Source organism: Mchenga conophoros, linkage group LG19 (assembly GCF_057382185.1).
Source record: "Mchenga conophoros isolate Kocher_MC1m ecotype Shallow Benthic linkage group LG19, M_conophoros_male_GT1.1, whole genome shotgun sequence".
In the NCBI taxonomy this organism is placed as follows: Eukaryota; Metazoa; Chordata; class Actinopteri; order Cichliformes; family Cichlidae; genus Mchenga; species Mchenga conophoros.
In genome coordinates this window covers 30698740-30711546 of record NC_140544.1, presented here as the reverse complement: position 1 = coordinate 30711546, position 12807 = coordinate 30698740, and the positions used below count along the sequence as shown (strand labels likewise).

Below are 12807 nucleotides of genomic sequence, written 5' to 3'. Positions count from 1 at the left end.
TGTCACTGTGACATCCTTTACCTCTAAAAACCCATCAGGATCCTTGTGCATGAAGAGAGGCAAAAAATGTGTGGATGACAGAAGCCAATGAGGAAAAATGGAAGGGCATGCAGGGGAGGGCGCTTAATAAAACAAAGTGCTGTTGTAAAGAGCATCTCCTATACATCTTTAGAGGTCAAGGGCCTCTCTTTCAGGAGAATTTCTTATAAACATAGGAATTCAAAAGGAACAGAGACGAAAAACAGCATCGTTATGAGCCGAGGTATAAAACGTGTGGAGGACTGAGCCATACTCTGTGTCCCTGGAGGGAAAGAATGTGGAGCAGTCGAGCAGATGGCATTATAGAATTATGACATGAAACGAGAAAGGGAGGAAAAAAATCCTTTGGATCAAAACTTGGCTAAGCTGATTAAGATGTGATACATCATTTGGCTGTGAAGTGTTGCTATATGCCAAATGCACATGCATGCATCACTGATTCAACAGTTTTCTGGTGATAGGCTAATACAGAATATGTACGGACGATGTAGGCGTGAGTGCGTTTGTGAATTGGATAGATGCGCATGTGGATGAGATGGGTTTGGATCGAGTTCAGAGAGTCGACTTTTATTATTATACTGTTACTAAAGAACACTATGTAATCTCAACTAAAGCCCCAGGGAGCTGGCTCCATGTCTTTTCTGTTGCAGGTCGATCAAATATCAAATTATCACTTTGAAAAAGGAACATGGAACAAGTCAGTGTTACTTCCAATTTCTAAAGAAGGAATCCAGAGTAAATATTACAAGTAAGGAGGAGGTTCATTGGGGAAATCACAGACTCCCTAATGAATTTGTAAGTTTGCTTATCTGTAAGTTTAATGGCAGTTTCATTTTACTGGAGAGAGACAGAATATCAACCAACATTATATTTTTAAAAACCACACACACCACTTAAAAGTTACAAATTAGTTTGCATGCGGTTGACTGAAATAAGATTTTGATCTCCCTGTATGCCCCAGTGGCTCATATAATCAATTATCAATCAATCAGTCAACCAACCAGTCAATCAATCAATCAATCAAACAACTAATCAAGCAACCAACCAACCAACCAACCTCAGGTGTTCCTATTCTCAGCTTTTGGATATACATAACACACCTGTCCACCAAATCAGTTTCTTCCATTCCAGCCTCTCCACCACTGCGAGCAGGACCATGGATTAAATTCTTGCAGGCCCCCTGTTCAAGAAGGCACATGTACAGGCCCATCATAGGTTTGCCACTGAACATCTAAATGAGTCAAAGAAGGCTTGGGAGAAGTGCTGTTGTCAGATGACACCAGAGATGAAAAATCAAGCTCTTTGGCATCAAGTTGATCCGCCATGTTTGCAGGAAGAGAAATGCTGAGTATGACACAAAGAACACCATCCATACAGTCAAGCATGGAAACATTGAGCTTTGGGGCCATAAAAATCTTGGACGCCAACCTCCCTTCCTCAGCTGGAACACTGAAGAGGAGTCTTCCAGTATGACAATGATCCAAAACATACCGCCAAGGTAAAATGGAAAGGGGAAGCACATTACAGAAAATGTGTGGAGGGAGTTGATTTTGAGTTTTAAAAGATTTAGAGAGTTTCTGTAGAGAGGAGTGGACCAAAATCCCTCCTCAGTTATGTGCAAACCTGATGACCAACTTGTTCGCAAATATTGATTTCTCCATCAAGCACTAAGTAATGTTTTGCTTGGGGATCAAATGTTTATTTCACTCAATAACATGCTATGCAATTTATAGATTTTATGTAATGTCTTCTTTCTAAATCTATAGTTGATATTCTGTCTCTCTCGATTTGTAAGTGAGAATAAACCTTCAAATTCAGCACGGGATCAAATAATTACTCACTGTTTTCAACTTCTAAAGCTAAAACATGTCATCAAGGCCCCCCCCCCCCCCCCACGGCCTCTGGTTTCCCCCTGAGAAAGCTTTGCATTGCAAAGTCTCCTGCGTCTCCCACATCAAGAGCAGACCTGTGTGTCCACTGAGGGACAAGGCCAACCTGGGCATGCCTCATCCTTTTCCTATTAACCCAATTCCCACCAGGACTTAAGGAATGGGACTGAGGACTCAAAGAGTGGCATGTCAGGGGGCAGTGACAACATGAATATAGAGAGATGGTATCACCTCAAACCAATTACATGCGGACATTATTACACAGTTGCAGTGCCCCAGATCTGAAGATGAACTGAGGCTATTGATCAAGAAGATGAGAGCGATTCAAAGAGAGCTTGAATTCAGCACCACCTCTGTCTCACACACACACCAGACCTGAGCCCCTCCACTCCCAGGTGCTTTAATCGCTGCGCACCCTTAGAATAGCGCAACATTTCATACCCTTTTCATCTCCACTTTTACAGTGAACACTCTGTGACATGGAGGCAAGCCTTAGACTCCGGTGACTGAGACGTTACGGCAGCGAGTGCACGAAGAAATCAAAAGCCGCTAAATGACAGAAAACCCTCTCTTCACAGATCTTTGAAACTAGCAGTCAGGGAGACAGTCGCAGATGCTTTCTGTGTGGTGCAGGCTGTTAGCTTTCTCTGCATTTGTTTGCATCATACCACCACCCTCTCCGTCTCTCATTTTCATTTCTCACATGCCACAGTCCTGTATTGCTTTTCTGTCTCAATTAGAGACTAGAGACCAGAGATATTCTCCTCTCCTGCTCCCACATTGACATACACCGAGTCCCTCGTTTAAAATGCAGGTGCCGTTAGAGGTGTTTGCATTCAAAGTTGCACCCCTGCATTTAAATTGCCATGAGCAAGTGATCTCTGAGGTAAATCTCGCAAAGGAATGAACTGCAGGTAATACACAGTTCACTCCCAGTGGGGAAAATTACCTTTGCCCCACTGGTCCTGTGGCTGTTGCTCATTTCTGACATGTCTGATCTCATACACAGCAGAGTATGAGCAAGCCTGTGAAAGCAGCTAGTCCAATTCGAGGCTGCTGTTGTCCTTCATTTGAGGCAGTTTTTGTTTTAAAAGTAGCCCCTGTATCTGTGCAGTGCACTTTGTTTTTAGAGTGGACAATCTGTTCAGAGCAGCAGCAGACTCCTTTTTTCCCCCCCACTGCACTCGAGCCCTTAGCAACCCATGGAGTATCTAACAACAGACATTTACAAGAGGGGAGATGATCTTTTTCTGTCCTCCTTGAGTCTCATCAACAGAAAGGTGACCTGATGAGTCACTATGGTTTGTGAGCAGGCTTACGCTCGCCTGACTATAGGCTGTCTTAGCCAAGCCGTCTTTGCATTTGCAGTTTGCTCACAGCCCCAAAGCTTTGATTTGTAAGCATCTCATTTGACGCTGGAGAACAAAACAGTAGCTTATTAATTCCTATTAAAAAAAGAAAGAAAACCCAAAAATGTAAAAGAATGATTTGAAAACAAGATTATCCCTCTTGTGCAAAGAAGTGGATCTGTAATTGTAATTTAGTCAGGCTGGCACGCTGCCCAGCATTTGAGCTTAACTTGGCAAACTTTTAATTGCTCTGCTCCTCTTGACACCAGTGTTGCCATAGAAACGTACGCCAGTTTCCATAAGGGATCCTCGACCGGCCCAAACAAGCAGCTAACATCCTCATCAACACTTCCTGTTCCAGCACATGGGTCTGACTGGTTTAAAGTGAAGCTAGGCATCACAGTTGCACACTTCTGGATCTCATCAGTTTCCCTGAAGAGCATCCGGCAGTATGGGCAGCCCAGTACTGGCTAATTGGACTTTCCATACAACCCTATACCTACGTAGTTCTCCTTGACAGGAGCTCAAGAAACTTTTAATGTTTGTTACGTTTTCATTTGCAAATGAATCCACCCAGCTGGAGCAAAAATTCCCCTGAAGGGGCAGGGTGTGTTTGCATGGAGAGAATGTAAATATATATATATTTTTTAAAATCACTAAAAACTAATTGATTAGTGACAGGTTCACAGATCGTTTCACTGATCCACGGACGTGCACACATAACGTTCAGCAGGCTTTCATGAAATAATGTTACTAAGAGTGCAGATTTGAGTGAATAGGGTTCATTTTCTCCGTGTTTAGCAATTAACTTTAGTGCATTTATGATCCATTATCGCTAATGATTACAGGAATTACGTATGAAAGGCGCTGGCAAAAGTGAAAATGGCTTCACTAGGGTGTAAAAAGCCATTTTTTTTCAGCTGCAGGACCTGATGGGAAAACAGTTGTTTATTGCAGAAAAGAAATGGCTTTTTCTGCAGGGCATTCCCATGGAGATGGCAATTTAGAGAAGAAATGGATCGCTGAATATGTCTGTTTCGGGCCGCCGACGCCTCAGTGAATTGCAATACCAGACGTAGCAGGTGATTTGGTGTCTTTCCTGTCCACATGACTGCACACAGCTATGTGCCAGTGTGTGAGGGAGTTCACTCAAATGTGATTCATTAACACATCTCTAAAACCATCCAAGTTTCCAGCCATCACAATTTCCTGGCAGGGCTTTTCCATGGGAAAGAGAAGGGGCGTCTTCTTTCTCCAGCAGGCTTTATTCTCACCTCGTTCCCCAGGGCACCGCACACCAGCTGGAACTCGCTTAATTATGCACCCAGTTTGGCGCAGAGGTCAAAGTGGCACTCTGAGGAGTATTATATGACAGTCTAAGTTATTTAGCAACATCCACCAAGTTGTGGATGAGAACACTGATTTTTATGAAGAATGTTGCAATTGTTTTGCAGTATATATGTGCTTACATACATGTTTAAATTGTGTTCTTTATTCATATGAGAGCAACTCAACTCTACTCAACCAGCCAATATTAGGTACATCTTGCTAGTACTGAGCTGGACCCATAGATGCCCTCATTGTTTTGGAATAGATTCAACAAGGTGCTGGAAACCTCTTCAGAGATTTTGGTCCATATTAGGTTGATAATATCAGAGAGTTATTGCAGATTTGTTGGCTGCGCATCCGTAATGCTAACTTCCTGTTCCACCACATCCCAAAAGTGCTCCACTGGATTTAGATTTGGTAGCTATGGAGGCTACTTGAGTACAGGGAAACCAGTTTGAGATAGTTTGAGGTTTCTGACATGGTAAAGTGTCCCGCTGGAAGCAGCCATCGGAAGATGGGTACACTCTCATTAGGAAAGAGCCCTAAGTGTGCCAAAAAATATCCCCTGTACCATTACACCGTCTCCAGTCTGAATCAATGATAAAAGGCAGGATGATTCACCATACCAGCTGAATGTCAGAGCAGAAATTGAGACTCATTAGACCAGGCAACGCTTTTCCAATCTACATTGTCACATTTTGGTTAGCCCATGGAAATTGTGGCACACACCAGGAGTACCTGGTGTGGTCTTCTAATACTGTAGCTCATTTGCTTCAAGATTCAGTGTCCTGTGCATTCAGAGATGCTCTTCTTTGTTCATAGTAAGTGAATATTTGATTTACTGTTTCCATCCTTCAGCTCGAAGCAGTCTGGTCATTCTCCTCTAACCTCTGGTAACAAGGCCCTCACCAAATAATTTCTCTTTTTCACACCATTATCTGCAAACCCCTGAGATGGTTGCACAGCAAAATTGTCAGTTTCTGAAAATCTCAGAACAGCTAACATCACGCCATATCTATTTAAATAAACTGTTGCCCTCATTCTGATGCTCAGTTTAATCTTCAGCACAGGCTTAAATGGTTGGTTATCGTTAGCATTTATTAGCAGTTGAACTAATAAAGCTAACAACTACTAGTCGTAACTGGCAACTAACAGAACTTATTGTTATTATTTGATACTGCAGCTCCAGTATATAGGAAATAAAAGTTAAATATTAGAAAATAATTTTGTATTAAAACAATTATCTTACTTTAAATCTTATAAGTCCAAAATACTAAAAGTTAGTGGTAACAGAGATTATATATGTAAAATGAAATGGAAGGATGCAGGCCACATTAATATGCCAGTGGTGTCCTGCTAGCCTGCAAGTGTCTGGAAATGTAGGTACTGCAAAATACAGAGATTATAACAACACAGTTGGAATGAAAGCAGCATGAAGGTCACTGTTCTATGATTCAGAAAAGGGGTCAGTGCAGCCATCTGCTGAGAAGGAACAGCAGTGCACAGGCACACAGCAGCAGAGCGCAATCCAGAACAATATGTCGAAAGAAAGTGTGAACGTAGTAACCGAACGGACACGACAAATGATTTGGAAGTAAAAAAACAACCAGTATGCTGTGGGGCAATGGCAAATTAGCAGCTTTGAGGGAAGCTCTGTTAGGATAAAAGAAAAACATAATGATGACACGATGGTGGCCATCTTTAGCCTTTTGATGTGCTAATCCTGGCTAGTCATGAAAAAGCTTTGTTTTCTGGAGGTTTGTGAAGAGACAGATGTGGTCTTGACTTTAGATCGGTGGGTGAAGAAAGGACGAAAAACAATAAGGTTTATCGGTTTATAATGTGTTTGTGCTAAGGTCAGATATTTTGTACTATTTCTGAGACATATTCATATTTTTTCAGACTGTTGAGGTCCTGGTAAAGTCAGCAGATTGCCTATAGATTATAGTAAAATAAGTAAAGAAATAAGGAGTGGATTTTTATTTAGTCACATTATAGGAGCATGAAGTTGGCAGTGAAATCCAGCTGCTTTCACTTACAATATCTTTTTTCATAATCTTCTGTAGTGAGAATGTAATGCCATCTCCAAACACAAATGAATGCTTGGATACTGAAAAGAAGACAAAAGCAGGGCTGCTTCAGGGAAAAACTTGAAAACCTGAAAACTTTTCAAAGCCTCATCACTGTTTCATTGTCACACACCCTAACACTGATGTCAGAATCATCTCCAGGCCAGACATTTTTCTTCTTTGCCCACCACCTAGACATCGGTCATTTTCCTCACTGCCCCCAAATCTCTTCCAACAATGACACAGTATGTGCCCGAGTCTCCTGATGACTGCTGAATCTTTAATGGCACTATTACTGCCGGATCCGTCTTTTAACAGCGGCGCTCTTATTTCTCAAGGCTGGGCCAGTTTTAAATAGCTTCATCTCTGGCCATTTTTGGAAAAAGAAAAAAAAATGGGCCCAGATTTTCAATTAGTAGGAGAAATGAATGTTTCCACACTTAAAGCCCAGCAACATATTGCATTCACATGATGGTTATTTATGCCGCTGATGCTCCCATTTGCTTTTATGTCACTTCATTAAGCATGTTCTTTAAATAACGTGGAGTAAATGGGATTTTTAAATTTTTAATGTTTTTCTGATGTTCTTGTTGTGTTGGCTTTGCCATATTTCACCTCAAGCTCCATCGCACTTTCTCCCTTCATCCTTAACCTGCTACCGGTGCCAGACAAATTACTGGTCCTGCCTTAAGATAAGGTGGACAGGTGACAGCATTCATACACTGGCACAAAGGTGCACGCACACACGTGCTGCGAATGCAAACATACAATATGGTGGCAGGATACACAAGATAGTGTTCTCTTGATAATCATTTATAGAGCTCGGTGGCAAGGGACAAAGTGCTGTTATCGCTCGCGAGCAGCGATGTTAGGTGCTAAACAACCCTCCACACCACGCTGCAACGCCATTAGCCTGTGCATCAAGGAGATACAATGTGCACTTTCTGTAGCTGTGCCAAGAGCTTCTTGTCTGCTACTGGGAGGTAATGAGTTCTGTCTATGGAGAAATACTCAAACCAATGCCTGTAATCACAGGAAAAGAAAAGGAATTAACGTGTTGTTGTGCCTCAGTGGATTTGAGGAGTCCTTCAGAGTTGATTTCAAAGTTTTTCTTTCCTGCTCCTTTGAGCAGAAAGTTTCTCTTCAACATTGTGATGTTTCCCATTTCTAATCCCTGCGCCCTGATTGTGCTGTTTGGGCTCACGTGCAGGTAAAAGCAGGTTTAAACGTAGAGCAGATGCAGCTCCTCTAATCTCTCCCTGCTCCTTTGTGAGAGATTTATGAACAGAGATGAAGCAGTCAGTCTCCATTGTGGATGCTCAATAATTTATGCCGAGACACTCTCTTATACTTATGGTGAGAGATTGGTAATTGTCTTGCCACACAGTCGTCATGCTTTCAATCATCTCTGTGCTCTGCATTATGTATGATATTAATTCATATACATCTGCATCTTATATTGTAGATTTATGGCGTATGTTTATGAACCATCCATTTAAAGCTTTGCCAGGGAGGATGGTTACCTTGTTTAAAGTGGTTGAGTAGGCAGGAAGTACCGTGGGAAAACTCTCTGCTTGTTTTCTTTCTCTTTACACTCCGGGGCACGTTTCTGAAGTTTTGGTGGTAATCTTAGTAAAGATATTCTGCTAAATTAAGAAAATGTCAAGAAATGGTTTTGATCTCACAAAAAGGTGAAATACAAAGTACACAGCCACCTTTATTCAGCTGATGATGGACAGCTGAGAAGATAAAATCTACTATCTGGTTATCTCATTAAAGATTTAATCACTTTGCAAATATAAATTGTGCAAAAGTCTCGTGGCACCCCTCATTTCTTTGTATTTTGCTAGAAAACTGCAAAAGGCTGTCATGAATCGCTGTGCGGCAGGCAGGAGTTGGACCCAAAATGCAGGACTCACAGACTCGGGGAGGTGAACTCAAAACACAGCTTTATTTGCTGGTAGAACAAACATACAAAACTAGACTAAACTGGGAAACCATAAACTAAGAACTCACAGGGAGATCCACACAGCATGAGGGACAACGCGACACTGACTCAGAGAAACACAGGGTTTAAATACACTGGGAAGTAACGAGGGGAATGAGACACAGAAGGAGGGCACAGCTGGGAGAAATCAGGACTGACGAGACAAGCAAAGCAGGACGCATTCACATGAGACACGGACCATCAAAGTAAAACAGGAAGTATCACACAGAGACGCGAACTTGACACAGTGGAGACAGCAACTAAGAAATACAGAGACATAAACCATAAGGCAGAGGTCTAAGAACCAAAATACACAGGGAAATACTCAGCTGGGAACACAAGAGACTAGACTAGAGAGAGTAACAAAAAACCAACCATGAGAACATAATGCACAATGCAGAGTGACAGAAAACAAGAAACTCAAACATGCAAAGACACAATTACACAGAACAGAGGGGACACAGAGAGACATGAAGGGCAAGGGATCAAAACTAGAAGCCATAGAATAAATCACACACAAGTACAATAATACAAAAATCACAAAGAACTAAAAACGCTGGGTCAGGAGACCCAGGACCGTGACAAAGGCTCAATAATGTTTTGATACATTTGCAAATAGAAAAGGAAATACAGCATATAAGATAAACACAAAGTTTGTATCGTTCTAAAGAGCTTCAGAGTCAATATTTGGTGTGACCACCTTTATTTTTCTCACATCCTGAACTCTCTTAAAAAGCTTTTTTGTAGTTTCTTGAAATTTGTCTTCGGGAACAGTTCTCCAGGCTTCTTGAAGGACATTCAAAACTCTTCTTTGGATGTTTGCTGCCTTTTGTTCTGTTCTCTTGTCGATGTTGATCATACACTGCATCAGTGCTGTTTGCATCTGGACTGTTTCACCTCTCTCCCTGACCTCCTCCGTACATAATAATGACAAGTTGAACCAAACTTTTCAAATTTCAGTCTAATTCTTGTGTAATTTGGCGTAAAAGCCCTTTCTCCCCGTTTCTCTTCCTTAAGAAAGCCTTCTTGACAGGCACTCTTCCACTGAGACCGTTTCCGATAACGCTTCAGTGAACAGTAGATGGATTAACTTATGGGTCAGATGTATCTCTCAGGTCCTTTTTTAGGTATTTGCTGGATTTCTTTTTCTTATTTTTAAAGGGCATGACTTTCAGATAGTGTTCATCTGCTATAGATTGTTTTTTAGGGCTACCACATTTTCCTTTGTCCTCCACATGTCTAGTTTCACTGCATGCCATATTGAGATATGCCAAGTTATTGGAAATCACTTTAGTGCTGCAAAAACGCTCATTACGCCTGTCAAATTGTGTTATCTTTGGCATTTTGTTGGCATGTTTGACATACAATTCAAACCAACTCTTTGCAAAGTTGTCTGTCATGTGTAGACACAACACTAGTGTTTCCCTACAATTAGGTGCATTTTTATGATTAAATTATTTATAGCATGTTGACATTTGCTAGCACAAGAGACAAAATATAGCCTAATCTTATAAACTGCATTCATAATAATTTTGCTAAAATGTTATCATGCCTACGAGTTGGACACTCAGAATTCACCTCATCAGCTTTTTTCTTACAGTAGCTGTGTGCATGATTATGTCTGTGAGCATTTCAGTGTGTTTACTTACTAGACAGAAGCTAAGAGAGCCATAAAGAATTTAATAGCCATCTAAACAACCTACATTTGGCTGGTTGCTCATGAACCAGTTAAGTGTGCAAAATCAGCTTCTTTTGGACTCTAGTGAGACTCCACCAGGCACCACAGCACTCACTGCTCAATACATGACCCGACTGTTCCTATAAATTATGGACTCTGTGACTATAATTGACCTTTTTTTTAAATAAAAAAAGAACAGTTTAGTGTAAATTTCAGTTTCTTTAAGTGTGTGTTTGAGAATGGATGTTTGCTTGATTCTGTATATGTTCTCCCTGTGGAGCAGCAGCATGATGTGCTGTGTCGAGCAGTCGAGCGTTCCTAATTATAGGCGGCTGTTATGTGATGTGTTTGGGGGTATAGCTGCGTCGGAGGTGTGATGTTTATCTCTACCTCCAGGAATAGCTGTGACATCCTTTTTCAACTGGTCAAAACCTCTGAATAATGCTGCTGTTGCTGCTGTAAGTTTTATCACAGTGTGCTTATATTGCCATTCAAATATCGTGCCTGCATATGTTTCAATAAATACTTGAATTCTACCAAACCTCTGGTCCAGGTTTGCCCTGTTTTGCAAGACTGAGCTTTATAGAGTGGAACATGTCACAGGGTGCCAGTTTATGTCAATGTAAGAACTACACATCTACACATGTGATGATTCATGATCGTGGACTTGGATTAGACTGACCTCAGGTCATTTTCCAGCATCAGTCCTTCCAACAGGTATTAGATGGCATTTGTGTTTGGCTGGTTGTCAAATAATAATAATGATAATAACAATAATAATGTGTTTACTACTACTACTTGTTATGTTGCCCTCAAGTTGCAAAGTGAAGCTTTAACTTATTCATGCTGCCACTTTTAGACTGGTTTTGATTACTGTCCCTTCTAGTACTATAATTATAGTAGTGCTGGAGGGACGCCTCCTTTCTTTACTCTTTGCTTCCAAGAAGCCAGACTCAAAATTTCACTAATTTGGCTGAGGTATGACAACGCCTGGACTGAATATCAGCGGCAAATTTAAATGCTTGGTTCAAATGGTTGTCGCTATGTGCAGAGTACGACACGGAGTATCTACAGCCATCTGTAAAACAGACAGGAAGCTCTGTCATGGTTTGGGACTGCATTCAGCCCGTGATGTTGTAGATCTTGTCAAAATTGATAGAATTATGAATGCAGAAAAATACCATCAGACTTGCATGCTACTCCACCATGCAGTACCATCTGGTGTCCAATTGGCAATGGCTTCATTTTGCAGTATGACAATGAGCCCAAACACACTGCCAATGCAGTAAAAGCATACCTTGATACAAAAACACACAGTGGAACACTATTGGTCACAGACTGTCCTCCCAAGACCTACATTATTGAAGCAGTGTGAGATCATGTTGGTAGAACAAAAGAAGGGAATAGAACAAAAGGCAGCCAACATATTTTCTTTCAAACTGTGTTACTCTATTTTTTGTGTTAATGCTGGCTGTTGTAGAAAATCTATTTCATTGAAATCCTCCATCTGGCCTCCCCACAGATTGAAGACATTGTTACACGAATCCAAGATGAGAAAGCAGGAGGTGTAGCCATACGGACTGTCAAAAGCTTCCTCTCCAAGATCCCAAGTGTGGTATCAGGTTAGTATTTGTGTGCAAAGGTGTGTGTGTGTGTGTGTGTGTGTGTGTGTGTGTGTATCCACATAGACACCCAACTAATGGAGCAAGTGGAGAAATATTATGGTTTTGCTACACTGCATTTTTTTGGTGATTGATTATAGGGAAAAGCTAAACCCTTGATGCTTACAGGTTAGTGCTGGCTCTGCTACACTGTGTGTGTGTGTGTGTGTGTGTGTGTGTGTGTGTGTGTGTGTGTGTGTGTGTGTGTGTGTGTGTGCACGCACCTGTTTAGATATCTTTGTGGGGACCAACAGTCACTTATGAGGACAAAGGTGCCTGTCCTCATGAGTTTAAAGGCATTTTTGAGACTCAAAATGTGGTTTTAGTGTCAGGGTTATAATTAGGTTATGGTTAGGTTTAGGATAAGGGTCAGGGTTAGGCACTCATTTTTGATGGTTAGAGTTAGGGTAAGCGGCTAGGGAAAGCATTATGTCAATTAGATGTCCTCACTAAGATATTAAAACGAGAATGTGTGTGTGTATGTGTGTGATCCCCATTGCTAATCAGCACAAACTTGTCCCAAGTGATTTATTCTATGATCAAACATAACTATCCATCCCAACTCAGACGACAATGTCCACCACCACAAGGCACAATGGTTTGGTGTGTGAGTCACTTTGTCAGATACCAGATGGGACACCATATTGGGGAGTTGGGAGATTTTTGGATCAACCTTTTAGTCAGTACTCTATCACCACCATTAGTGTGACACAACATGAGGGAAGAATACCGTACCATCCTTTCTGAAGAAAGAGGCTCGTAGAGTCGATCCTAAGGTACGATAAAGCTGTTATTGGTGGCACATG

General features: G+C 41.4%; 1 protein-coding gene across 5 annotated transcripts in view; it reads left to right on the top strand.

Annotated features, from left to right (window-relative positions):
• The window catches only part of LOC146552631 (regulator of G protein signaling 6-like), a 49663-nt gene that overhangs the window by 15290 nt on the left and 21566 nt on the right, over nt 1-12807 (top strand). For all 5 annotated transcript variants that reach the window (XM_085256166.1, XM_085256168.1, XM_085256169.1 and 2 more), the window contains exon 3: nt 11863-11962. In XM_085256166.1, the coding sequence (XP_085112292.1) occupies nt 11863-11962 (100 nt within the window). The remainder of the gene's footprint in view (nt 1-11862; nt 11963-12807) is intronic.